This window comes from Phyllostomus hastatus, unplaced genomic scaffold, assembly GCF_019186645.2.
Source record: "Phyllostomus hastatus isolate PE091 unplaced genomic scaffold, TTU_PhHast_1.1 phas_scaffold_129, whole genome shotgun sequence".
In the NCBI taxonomy this organism is placed as follows: Eukaryota; Metazoa; Chordata; class Mammalia; order Chiroptera; family Phyllostomidae; genus Phyllostomus; species Phyllostomus hastatus.
Window position 1 is genome coordinate 11,554,121 of NW_025334009.1, and position 13,756 is coordinate 11,567,876.

Consider the following 13,756-nt stretch of genomic DNA (forward strand, 5'->3'; position numbering starts at 1 on the left):
TTACTGCCAGCGGAGGAGCTGCTGTGGCTGGCTTGCAAGAGCCAACTGTTACATTTTCAGAAAGTTTACGAGCCCATGATTAAAGACAGCCATTATTAAAGTTAAATTGCACTTATGATACATGAAATAAGTCAAAGATGGACAAGTACTGTGTGATCTCACATATGTGTGAAATAAAAACAAACAAGCAAGCAAAACCAAACTCATAGATAATGAAAAAAAAAATAAACTGGTGCTTGCTGGAGGAGGGGGCTGGGAAGACGAGAAAAAGTGGTCAAAGGTATACAAACTTCCAGTTACAGAGTCAGTCCATCCTGGGGGTGTCAGGTACAGCAGGGCGACTGTGGTTGGTAACACTATATTGTATATTTGAAAGTTGCCAAGAAAGTAGGTATTTTATACTTTTAATCCTCACTCAAGGATCTGTTCTCACCCAAGGAGAGAGATGTTTAAAGGGGGGGGGGGCGGGGTTGGAGGGGGAAGAGAGAGAGGGAGAGACATGGATGCGAGAGAAATATCAATCAGTTGCAACCAGGGATCAAACCCGCAACCTGGGTATGTGCCCTGACTGGGAATCAAACCCGCAACCTTTTGGTGTACAGAATGACACTCCAACCGACTGAACCACATGGCTGGGGTGACAGTAGATCTTAAAAGTTCTCACCATAAGACACGGTGGCCAGTGTGATGCCCTAACCTTTGCCACAAAGCAGCTGTAGCAACTTAAGTTTCAAACTCCCTTGAAAATTCCTCCAGCAACATGAAAGCACAGCCTTAGCAACATCTGCAGCTACTCAGAAAGCCACTGAGCTTTTATATTCCCTTGTCCAACGCAGAGTGGCTCTTTCCCCTTGTTACATTAATCCTTGTTATTGGCTCCCTTTGACAGTGGCTGACACATGGTTTTGCTCACCAAAGGTTTTCTAACAGCCTCTAGATAGGGTGTCACTGACCCTCACAGTTGGCAAGGCACTGACCCCATCTTCGGCCTTGCCTGGGTTTCTCCACTGTCCCTGTATAGCCTCGAAACTGTCACCCCAGTTTCCTGGCTCCTGAGGAGACTCCCAGTTTACCCATCAGACACAAGCACCTCGCTTCGCAAAGCGCTGGCTTTCTCGGGTCCTGTGCAGAACTGGAGGATGGGCTCAGTTACCCCCCAGGCAAAAACGGGGCAGCAACGACAAGACACTTATGTTCGCTCTTCAGCGTGGACCACGCATCCAAAACTCTCCGCTTCACCACCTCACACCATCACTCCCCAGCTGCAGGTCCACAGAGAGGGGAGCAGGCCCCACCCTGCCCGAATGGTGACCGTGACCTCACACTCCAGCTGACCTGATTAGTCACTTCGCCAGGTTTCAGTTTGACCAACATTTATCGCGTGCCTCTCATCCTCCAGACAGGAGTCGGGCGGTTCTGAGAAGACAGGAAGCTGACAAGGGCAGCGGCTGGCCTCAGGACAGTTAAGACCTACCGACTGCCTGAGCCTTGGGGAACAGACAAACCTCCAGCGGGCAAAAGGGGTGAAGCACAGCCAGCCACAGCAGGACTTGGGACCAGGGCCAGGGCTGCCAGCAGGCTTCCAGCAGGAAGTCCTCAGGACCAGCAGGACCAGCAGGACCAGGACTTAGTGTTGCCCCAGTGGGGCCCGGGACGTGGTTTCCCACGGCACATGGGCACTGCCCTGTAAGAGGACTAACACGCGTGCAAGTTAATCCGCTGCAGTGCTTCCGACTGCATGGGGGAGGAGGGGGGAGCTCCAGAGCGGTGCCAGCGTGTCCCCGGGACTCCCCCGACACTCCAGAGTTGGCCCTCCCAGCACACCAGAGCAGGCCGCTTCTGCAGACACTTTGGCAGACCCTGAAACCCAGGCAGAATTCAATGACGTGGTTGTGTCTTCACTGTTCTTTATTTTTACAGTTACTTTCTGTTTTGGCACGCGATAACTAGTTTTCTGCTTACAGGCGGTTCGAAGTTTCTGTTTTAAATTACTTTATTTGAGGCCAAAAGGCAGCTGATTGGAAGAAGAAAGTAGGAAATAAAGTACTGCAGGCAGTATGTATTTCAGACAAAAAAAAAAAAAAAAAGCAAAAACCAGGCAGGTGGCACGTGCCTATACATGGATATGACTAAAACTGGGCCTCTGGGGCCTGGGGTGAGCGCAGGAACCAAGGTGGGAAAGCACAGGGATGCGTTCCAGGAGGGGAAAAAACAGCCAGTTGACCTTGACCAGAGCCCAGGGCACATGTGATACACTAGATGAGGCTAGGAAGGTAAACTGAGGCCAAGTGCTGGAGAGCCTTGAGGTTGAGGGGAGGCATGCGGGCCTGTGACTACGGGGATCCACAGAGATGCCCAACCCACTCTGAGCGTGGAAGCGGCCTATCCCTAAAACTGGGGCAGGAGAGGAGGGAAGTGAGGTGTGGGGGCTGTGAGGTGGCAGCAGGAACAGCCTCAGCTCCGATGTCCACAGGGAGGCCCTGAGAGTGGGCCTGGCACCCCCCCCCCCCCAGCCCGGGAAGGATGGGGCCCACCACAAAGCCTGTACATCCTGGAGGCCCCACCAGGGCATGAACAGAACAAAGCAGGGGACAAGCAGCTAGCCTGGGAGGCAGGTGTGAGGCCCGGCTGTCCTCTAGGAGAGAGATACTTACCACCATATAAGGAATAAAAACTAGGGAAAGGGAGGAAGGGGGGAAAAGAATTGGAATAAGCTTAAAGGAAAAAATACCTAAAGATAGCCTAAACAAAACACTCCCGGCCCCTAGTGCCTGCCTCACTGTCTGCTAGCCATATGGTGTGCGATAAGCCAGAACGCTTTTATTTATCTTCCTCCGCTGTCTATAAAGCCCCACTGACAAGGCCCCACTTGAGGCAAAGGCTGCGCCGTGCTCTCGGGCTGTGACCAGCGGCTCCCAGCCCTGGCTCCAGGAGGCGGCCAGGCTGTGATCTCCCCCCACCCCCCGCCACCCCGGCCTTGCTGCCTGTCTGGGCCCCACTAGAGCCATGGCCTCCACAGCTGTTCTCCCACATCTGGAGGAACGACAGGCCAGGCCAGCTGGGCCACACCGCAGACAGCCAGCCCCCTCATTAGCGTTCACCCTCGCTGGCTCCCTGGCCACTCACCGGGGTCCTCTGCTACGACCCAGACAATACCTAGTCGGGATGGGGCGGGTCGGAGTTGGGGGGGACCTCTCCTTGTGGCTGTAAGTTATCAGCCACCTCCGGTAGTGGTGGCTTCACAGGGGTGCTGCCTCTGCAACCGTAAACGTTTCGGGGCTTGTGCCTTCCTGACACAGCCAACCACCCCCATTTCCCTGCATGAGAAACGGTCAAGCGATATCTGAATTTTGCCAGGTCCAAGCTCTCTGCGCTTCCCCACCATGGCCCCAGTAACCACACACAGGTCTGTGCGTGATGGGCCCTCCTGAGCCCCAACCTCAGCCTCCGCGTGGTCTGACCACCTCCTGCCAGCCATGCGTTGGCGGAACAGGGTCCTGCGTGTGTGCGTGCGTGTGGCGCCCGGGGACTGACCAGGTGACTCTTCCACCTGTCACCAGGTTAAATGTGAATTCAGATAAACAAAATTTTTTTAATTTTTAGTTTTATGTTTTGATTACAGTTGACATTAAGTATTATTAGTGTCAGGTGGACAGCACAGTGGTTAAACACGCACACACTTCGCAGAGTGGCTCCTGATAGCCCCAGTCCCCACCTGGCACCACACGTACTTGTTACGCCATCACGGACTGTATTCCCTGTGCTGTACTTTACATCCCCGTGACTATTTCAACAAATAAATGTTTAGTATGGATATGTCACATGCACTATTTGGGATAGACAGAGTCCAGAACAAATGATGCCCCTTTTTTTATTATAAAACCTTTTATTATAAAATTATTAAGCATGTAATTCTGTAACATAACAATATCACACGCAAGCACACTGTCATTTTAGGTGAAGTGTTCAAATTAAAACTATGAATTACTACACCCATATTCTTACCCTACCAACCCACACTCAAGCAGGTGTTACTTCTGCTAGACCCTACACAGATACTAAAAAAATATTTGCTGTTTATCTGAAATTCAGCTTTAACCAGAAATGCATTGGTTTTACTTGCCACATCTGGCAGCCCTGGACAGCAGGGAGTGGCAGGACGGAGGCCTCCGCCACCCTACTCTTCACCGCTTCACCCTGCAGAGGCAGCACCGGCTTGCGCCTCTGGGTTGTGCCCCCTGAGGGCGCTCTGCAAAGGCCTTGCAGGCTCTGTGTGGTCCTAGCTTGTGTCCAGGACCCGAGGGAGCTACCTACACGTGAAGACCAATCTCAGCCAAAGCTGGAGTCACAGAGAGCCCTGAAGGAAAGCATCTGTGGAAGACCCAGCGTGACGGAGCCCAAGGGAAGATGCCCCCCACCTGCCCAGGGAGCACGGAGACCCCAAGCACAAGCACTTAAAGGCCTGGCCGTGTTTCGACAAGAGCCTGCCCTGGGCGGCCTCACACTGCCAAAGGCACCCCTAAGCCAACATAAAGGTAGTACCTACAGGGGTGGGCGGCTGGCTGGTGTACCAGGAGCATGAACTGTTATAAATGGCCTTTACCCGGGTCCCAGGGCAGTGGGTCTGGGCAGGTCCCAGCATGAGTCCTGGCAGGAGATGTGACCCAGCCCCAGCGCAGTGCTTCTCGGGAGCATGGACTCGCGGGCTCTGGGCCAGGCCAAGTGCCATGGGTGTGTGGGGCATGTCTCTGCACACAACCCAGAAACATCGAGAAGCAGCTGTCGTTCCCCTGCCCTGGCACTCAAGGCAATAATAGAATGACACTTCACCCTACTCTGGGGTCTATTTTTTGCAATCATCCAGTAAGCCACTGGCTAATAATATGAGGTTGAATGACATGAAATTGCCATTTTTGTAAGTCAAGAATGTTAAGAATACAGACCATTACATACAACCCAACCAAACAGTAATAATAATGCTTAACCCCGACTGTGTGTCGGGCTCCATGCAAGATCTCCGAAGTATATTCATCATGTAATGTTTAATTCTTACAACCACCTTCCAAGGTAAGCATTACTGTGCCCGTTTTAGAGATGCAGAAACCGAGACACAGAGAAGTCAGCGTGTTCATTCAACTGGACACCGGCTGGGTCTGCGTGACTCCCAAACCCACATTCATGGCCTGGGCCATGGGGGTCCTTCCACATCTTGTGCTCTTTGCCCGTGGGCCAGTGGCTGGTCATTCCTGTGGCACTGGGCGCTGCCAAGACTCCCACCCTGCCATCGCCTGCCTGTGCAGGGGCCCCTCTGTAGCTAACCGAATCTGGCCTCCGGAATTAGCAGCAAAGTGTATTTAACAAACAATTTCAAGAGGAGAGAAACATCTGAGCATTTATTTAGAGTGAGAGGGGAAAGAAGCCAAGACATGCACTCCTAAAATAAACAGAAAGTAATCAAGGCAGAAAAATCTAGCCCAACCAGTTTTAAAACATTGTAACCACAACTACGAGCTAACATGTAGTGGACTGCTGAGAAGGCATCAGGTGCAGTGCGATCCAGCATCACTGCAGACCCAGGGGCATGTGTTCTGCGGCTCTCCTCTGAGATCACTGAGCCTCATAGAGGACAGAGGAAGAGAAACTTCTCAAAAGAACACGTGAAAGACAGAGAGGGTCACTGGTCCCCTGGCCCACCGTAACCCTCCTCAGGGGCTGAGATCAGCATAGTAATCTAAATAAAGGGCTGTCAGACTCCAACTTCAAAATAAGAAGAAGAAAGGAATGTTCCCCTCCTTGTGAAGTAAGATTCTGGAAGTCAGAGCACACATAATGCACAATAAAAGTAGTTTGCCCAGTTCCAAGCGAACATGTGTGGACATCAAAGGTGGAGGATGAAAAGGAACACCGACCTTCACGTGGGCCACGTAGTGATGACACGTCTCCTCCATGTGGACCAGCTGCAGCTTCTCCGCGACCTGACCCACGGACTCTCCCAGCACCACGAAGTAGACCCTGGGCAACTGGCTCTTTTCCTTTTTGGCCACATCAGCCGTCAGAACGTAATTCAGGCCTGCCAATAAATAAGGTCAAAGTGTCAGCGAAACAGACACACAGGGACAAGGCCACCTCTGCTGCTCCTCACAGGATCACAAGTGTGTGTCACACGACACTGAACCCTCCACTGCACAGGGGCCTGCAGCCCCAGGTCAACACGTTCTCAGGGAGGAGCCGGCAGTCGGGTGCCAGCAGAGCTGCGAGAGAACCGAGTACCCCCCGCCTTCCCGCTGATGCTTTGTGCATCACACACGTGCCCTCCCCACGATTTCCACCTCATGAGGTGTCAACTGAGCCACCAATGCACACACTGACCCTCAGCTGTACCCGGCACAGTTCGTGTCCTGGAAAGCAGACACCACATCGAACCTAGAGAGCATCACTAGGAGCTGCAGACATGACCGGGGCCGCATGTAATTCTGACTTCTATACAGCACTGGGACGTGTGCCCAGCACAAGGGGGAAGCAATCCAGTAATTCTGACTCACATTGCAGATGTTGGGCTGTGCTCTGCAACCACTACATCGACCGGACCGTCCGGGGTCCACAGGGAGCAGATAACTCACCAGGCAGTGCGCAGGCGCAGGGGCTACATCGGCAAAACCCGAGGGCCGAACACCCTGTCCCCGCAGAACTGACACCCACGGAAAGTCAGACGAAGACAGAGGCTCTGCCCCCAGGCAGCCAGGTGTGCAGCCCACGCGTTTTGTAGCACCTGCCACTTTAACAAGGCCGTGACCACCATGGGCCGCACTGCGGTGCCCTCCTGAAAAGCACCTCTACGAGTAACCCTCACCTCTACGAGTAACACCGGAGGGCAGAACTTACTGTGACACAGCCTGGCTTTTTATTTTTCAAAAAGAGTTCTCACAATAGCCCTGACCCCCGTGTGGCTCAGTTGGTTGGACACTGTCCTACAAGGCAAAGAAGGGTTGCCGGTTTGAATCCCAGTCAGGGCACATGACTGCATTGCCGGTTCAGTCCCCAGGTGAGACGCATTTGAGAGGCAGCTGATTGATGTTTCTCTCCCTCTCTTTCGCCCTCTTTCTCCCTCCCTTCCCCTCTCTCAAAAGATAGATAAAATCATTTTTTAAAAGAACGGTCACGCTATAGAAGGCATGTTGGACAAACCCAAAAAGTTCCGCCTCCATTATATGAGTCTATTTGTGAATGTAGAACAATGTGTTTTACTAATTAGGTAAATATGGCTTTGGCATGAACAGTCCTATTTCACTACTTGTCTGGACTAAAGAACCTTGTTTCAGAGGCCAGCCCCTTTGGAACGCTTTATTATTTTTTAGCTGCTTTGTAGGTTCAGGGGGATGCACCATTTTTCAAGTGAGAGGAAAGGAACTGACTATCCAGAAAACAGTCCTAAGAGACTGCTGAGCACTGAGAACACAGACACCCCTGCCCCTGCCCCTGCCCCTGCCCCAACGCCACACCCCCGCCTCTTCGAAGCCGGGCTCTGGCAGCAACAAGCAGCAACCCCATACCTGCCAGCACTGAAGGTCGGCAAGCCGGGCCCTGGGCACGGCTCTGAATAACATCGCAGGGCTTGGCCGCCAGGGGAGGCATGAACCGGGAGAGAGGAAAGTGACCTGGACAGGCACCCCGCAGCTGCCACAGGGCGTGCTCTCGATGCATTTAATGGTTCTTCTGGGCTTCTGCCATCTCGGGCATCCTGCCCTGTCAAGCCGGTGGATTCTTGGTTAGCAAGGGCGAGTCTGCCCCAACTTGTTTATTTCAGCAAACAGCTGATTTCCAAGGCAAGGCTGGGTCACTGGGAGGGACCTGGGACCTGGATCATCCCAGGAGGTACTGTTAAGAAGAAAAGAATGCTCGCGGGAAAGCGCCTCAACAGAGAAACCACGGGAGCCTGGGCAAACACTGCTCACCAGCTCCCGTGCCGACCACAGCGGGAAAGGGGGGCCACGTGGCGATGGCAAGTCGTTACGGCCATCTCATCCAAAGCCCTCGCCTTGCAGATGAAGAGCTGGGGTCTCCTCAGGGAACACAGCTTGTTCCAGGCCAGAGAGCCACCCACCACAGAGCAGAATCTAGCACTCTCCTAATCTGCAGTGCGGCTTATTCCTCCCACCCTGGCTCTTGGTGCTTTTTTTTTTTTTCACATTATCTGACCAAAAAAACAAAAAACCTCCCATTTTTTGAATGCACCAACCACAGAAACAAACAAGTGCAAAGATCTAGAACTGAACTCTGGCCAATTGACTTTCAATCGATCACGACTGCTGTAAGCCAAACAGTAAGAAAGGGTAAGGATAAGTGAAGCGAGTTTCCGAGTTCCGTTTACCAACATCAGAGCTAGAGAGGGACACTGCTGGACGACGAGCCAGAGGCCTCAGTACCCCACTGCAGTGGTGGTGGCTGCTACGCAGGGCCTCCTCTACAGCCCCCGGCTTGGCCTCCCCCCACCAGGTGAGAATGTCACGGCTACTCTTCCTCGGGAAGGTGACCACGGAGAGAACTCAGGGTCGGAACCATCTGGCTGAGCTCCGAGAAAGCCTGGGTGGAAACGAACACAGGAAGGCAGAGCGGATGACAGCAGAGCCCCACCCGTATCCTCTTGGCTTTGCCGCTCCTCTGATGTCCAGCCCAACTTGCACCGCCAGCACCTGCATCCCCTTTCCCAGGGGCTTTCTCCGGTGGCTGTGCCCACACGCGTGACAGGCCGCAAGTGCCCAAGACTCAAGCCCCCGGGGCAGCCCTCAGTACTGCAGGAGCCCTGCTCCCTCGCCCCTTGGGTGGGGTAACGCTATAGGGTGTCCCACCCTGACTCCTAGGGTCCCTGCAGGGCTCACCTCCAACCACCCACAGTGGTGACCTGCTCAGTCACACACCTTCTAAAAACCACCTGTGAGGGTCTTTTTATGTGTCAACCTGACTAGGCCACAGCACCCAGGTGTCTGACCGAACACCAGTCTGGATGTCACTGCCAGGGTATTTTTTAGATGAGATTAATATTTAAAACAGCACAATTAGTTGGTGTTTTTTTCTTTAAATCCTCACCCAAGGACATTTTTTTCATTGCTTTAGGAAGAGATGGAGGGAGAGACAGAGAAACATCAACAGGTTGCCTTACCCACCCTGACTGGGTGGGGATCAAATCCACAACCTAGGTAAGCGCCCTGACCTAAAATCTAACCGGCAACCTCTTGGTCTATGGGACAACACCCTAGCCACTGAGCCACGGCTAATCAGTACAATTTGATAAAAGCAGATTACCCTCCTTGGTGTGGTGGGCCCCATCTAATCAGTTGGAAAAAAATCTGAATAAGAAAAAGACTAAAGTCTCCCCAAAAAGAAGGCATTCTTTCTGCTCCCAGACTGCCTCCCAGCCACCCTATCAACACACACACCTCCCCCTGTTCGGTTTCCCTGAAGAGCCCTGACCCAGGCAGCTCCCTTCCCTTCCTGTCTCAATGTCCCATTGTCCTGCTGGTGCTCCCTGGGGTCACCTCCTGCATCAACAGCGTGCCCTTGAATCCTCGACTCAGGCTCTGCTTCTGGGAGAATCTGAATTAAAATGGGGCAGCTCAGGAAAAGGGAATCGAGTTCAGCTTTCATTATGTGCCAAGCACCACGCTGGGTCCTTGACAAACACCACCTTCAGTCCTCCTAAGCCCCGCCCCACAGTGGAATCACCAACCACACGCATCCCCGTTGCGATGTCAGGGGGCGGGGGCAAGAAACAGCTTCATTACCGGAAGTTGAGCCGAGGACCTCAAGGGCGCCCTGCTCCAGGCGGCGGGTGGGCACAACAGCGCGCTCCCTGATCGGACTTTTCTAAAACTTTAAAGTGCACAGTAACCGCAGACAGACCGCATTACCCAATTCGCCGAGCACAATCGTTTGGGAAGCTTTTCATCTTTGGAGCTGCCTACTTAGTGCCTCTCCTTGGTTCCAAATTTACTTTGACATTTTAACTTGCACAAAAGGAAGCGTGCTCCCTACCGAACTCCCTCTTGTAGAAGAAAGCAGCCCCAGGGATACCAGAGAGGGCAAACCCAGCCTGAGGGAGGAGGGTCTGGGAGCTGCCGGGGTGGCACGAAGTGCAGACAGTTTTAAACGGCACCCACCTGAGTGTGTCTGAACGAAGGCCCCCATGATGGGGAGGAAGTGTCAGAGAAGCAGCTAATCGGCCTGCCTGGTAAGGACGGCTGGCCCCCGTGGGAGGGCGCCCCTAGTGCAAGCCGCCCGCCAGCCCTGTCCCAGGAGGGTGCTGGTTCTGATTAGGGCCCTCTCCAACAGCCCATTTCGCATCTCCAGGTTCTCCTCCAGCAGCTTGTGTCCATGCCATGTCGAATGATGTCACACTGATGGAAAAGCTGATCAGCCCCGAGTAACGCTTCCAGCTGCTGCCTTCCCCTGCCCCCAGCTGGTTCCCCAGGGCCCCCCCAGGCTGGGAGGGGGCCAGCTGTCTTGCATCAACTCCTGCTCTGGTGTCTCCCAGAGAGTTGATTCATTCCCTTTCCCCATCAGAACATGATTTCAGCGGTGAGATTCTACTAATAAATTCTCCTTCCAGAGTTACTCTGAGTTCCCTTAGAGTTTCCCAGAAGAAAGGAGGTGGAGGATATTTCCATTTCCATTTGATGAGCTTTCCTGAGTTTTCTCCCCGCACCACTCAAGGAACAAGTGCTAATTATCAGACCAGGTCACCTCCTCTCTCACACAACGTGGATCTGCCTCATCTCCACGCTTCTCCAGGAGCCAGCAGGAGCTAAGAGACGTGCACCCTGAACACCGGAGGGAGGGTCAGGGCTCCAGTCACCTGGTCGCAGCCCTACTTCTGTGCTGACGTGGATGACCTTGGCCTGGCCACTTCTCGGGACGCGGGCTCAGCGGCTGGTGCGGAGGAAGGGCAGGCACCTGTGCTCACTCATGGCTTTGCCAGGCTGACTGTGCGCCCTGGAAACATGGGGATGCAGAGCCGACACACACAAACACAACCACTCAGGGCTTCTCCCTTCCTGGTTCTCACCGAGGACTCTAGTGAGAGCCCGGAACTGCTGGCTGCTTCTCAGCCTCCAGAGACTGACAGGCACGTGGAGGCTTCAGCGTGGCCAGCAGGTAGGTGGAGGCCCGGCCCATGGGCCAGGGTCAGAGCCTTCGGGGGCCAAGCATTCACCACCCTTACTCATGGCATCTAGAAGGCTCCAAGGAGCCGCTCCCCAAGCCAAGAATGAAGTGATGAATGAGCCTTGGGATGGGCAGAACTCTTGCTTGATGAAATACATTACAAACTGGTTCCTGAGGCTGTTGGAGCTCAACACTGGGTCTGCCCTCCAACAGTGAGCAAAGGGCCTGCCCCACAAGGAGCTTAGACACATCCCAAAGCAGCAGCAGCAGCAGCAGCAGCGTCAGTGGTTCTGTCTGGATCATCTGCCACCTCCCCCTAGACTGAGAGCTCAGTGAGGACAAGGACTTCGCCTGGCCTGTTCTCCGCTCTGAGCCCAGGACCAAGCACTGTACCTGGCACTTTAAAGAACTTAAGAACGCTTGGCTGGCTGACCCAACAGGTGCTTCGGTAATGCCACGTGACTGGGTACTTGCTGCACTGATTTTTAAAGCTTCTGTCTCTCAGTTCCAAACCCGCCCTTCTCTCCCTGCGATGCTGATGCTGGGATGGGACTCTGCAGCCCCGCTTCTGCTGTGCCGGTGGCTCCCTGCGTGGCTCTGCCTCGAGGGAGCAGGAGGGAGGCGGCCAGGCTGGAGGACAGACAACTAAGGGGCTCGCTGCTTCCTGCTTGCTTCCCATTCCTGTCAGCCGAACCCAGCACCAGCTTTTCACGGCAGCTGGCTCCACCGGCGGTTCATTCACGTTTCAGTTCCCCCCCATGCCCCCCAGAGCCAGCTTCAGTGCACCCCTGCAGAAACACCAGCAGCAGGAGCTAGCAGCCCCTCCTCCAAGCAGGTCTCTTCTCTCGGCTTCCAGGTTCCAATAACCCCGAGGACGTGGTCCACCCCTAGTGTCACATTTTCCTTCTGCTGCCGTGGCCAGAGGTTCTCCTATCCGAGCCACCTGGAAGCCTGTTAAAACGCAGGCTGCTGGGCCCCACCGTCAGTTTCTAATTCAGTTCAAATTTGCATTTCTAACAAAACCCCATGTGCTGGTGCTGCCGCTGCACCTGGTCCGGTACAACACCTGGTGCAGACCAAGAAGCGGTGGCTGCTTCCTGTAGGAACTACCAGGTCCCCTGGGACAGGCTGTGCTGACCCCCAGCGTTAAATTCCCTTTGTTGAAATAGCTGGTGTGGTTTCTGTTTTCCTGACTGGGCCTTCCCTGCGGGGCCAGAGTCACCCCTCGAGTCTCCTCGCTGTTGCCAGAAGCCAAAGCAGCCCCTCCAGGGGCTTGGCTGACCAGCTGGCCCTGAATACTCCTGTGACCACGTGGGAACTATGGTTTTCCACTGCCAAAGCAGAACATGAAGAGCCGAAGGGGGCCCTTCCCTGCAGTCCCCTCTCCGTGTATGTTTGAGCCCCGGCAGCTCCCACGGGAGAGAAGAAACCAGAGACAAGACAGTATCATCGACTGCTCATGGCTCCCAAAGCATCCCCAGAGAGGCGCTGTGGCTAAAGGCGCCAGCAGGTTGACACCACTGAAGATACCTCTCCTGACGGCTGTTCGGAAGTCCCAGCACACAGCTGGTGCCGCCTTATTGCACTGCCCAAACACAGCCATTCCGCAGATGCTCATTTGCCAGCCATTCATGGCCAAAACCACCACCACCGTGGTTCCTCCGCAGCAATGAGCACGAGGAAGGCTCACAGTCGGAGTCGCAGCCCTGGGCTCCCCGTGCAGAGGCCGGGGTGATGGCCCTGAGCCAGCCTGCAGCACCGAGTGCTGGGCTCTGAGGAGAGTGGAGGGTGTCTATGCCCGGGACCTGCCCCGACCCCTCCTCCATCTGGAAGCCCAGGAGCTGAGCTGCCTTCCATGCCCAACTCCAGAATGTTCCATGCAGAGCTGCACTCACACAGCTCCCCAACACGCTGCCTGTCACCCCCACCTGATTCCTATCCCATCGCCACAAAGACTGCCTGCCTCCCCTTCTCAGCCTCTCCACAAGGCCACCGCCAGCTCATCTGGGGGCAGATTTCTGCACTGCCCCCTCTGCTGGGAGCTCCTTTTCCTGAATACCAGGGGAAGAGACAGAAAATGCCAGGGATGGATAGTTCTCTGCCTTGCCCTGCCAAAAGTCTTGAGTTACTACCCTCTATAAACCTGAATCTTAAAAAACTGAGACTAAAAAGAAATGCTTGATGGCATCAATGAACACTTGTGGTAGACGGAGGGGAAGGAAGTGACCTGCTGCCCAGGAGGCACCACTACCCGTCCCGCAAGCCCACCTCTGCGTTATACCCCAACACTCAAGAACCCTGACTACGCCCAGACCTTCATGACAGTCCTGCCTCCTGGTCAGTGTCCGCCTTGCTCGGCTCCTGAATTTGCAAGTTGGTTTGTTCTACCACTGTCCCGTGCTCTAAAAGCCCTCTTGCTCAAAACTCGCATCTTGGTTTCCTACCCCCTTGTTCCACCTACACCAGCTTAGCGTCACCTGTGCCACAACGGCCAGCACAGATAAGAACCTGAAAGTTGTGTGCACCGCTTCAGGATCAAAATCGTAAAACTCTGTTGTTCCCACGAGCAGCTCCACGGGGACGTGCCTGCCCCAGGTAG

The 13,756-nt window shown here is 54.3% G+C and overlaps 1 protein-coding gene across 1 annotated transcript in view; it reads right to left on the reverse strand.

Moving 5' to 3' along the window:
- The window catches only part of ITGA9 (integrin subunit alpha 9), a 309,179-nt gene that overhangs the window by 209,757 nt on the left and 85,666 nt on the right, over nt 1-13,756 (reverse strand). The window contains exon 15 of the mRNA XM_045856800.1: nt 5,910-6,070. Coding sequence (XP_045712756.1) covers nt 5,910-6,070 — 161 coding nt within the window. The remainder of the gene's footprint in view (nt 1-5,909; nt 6,071-13,756) is intronic.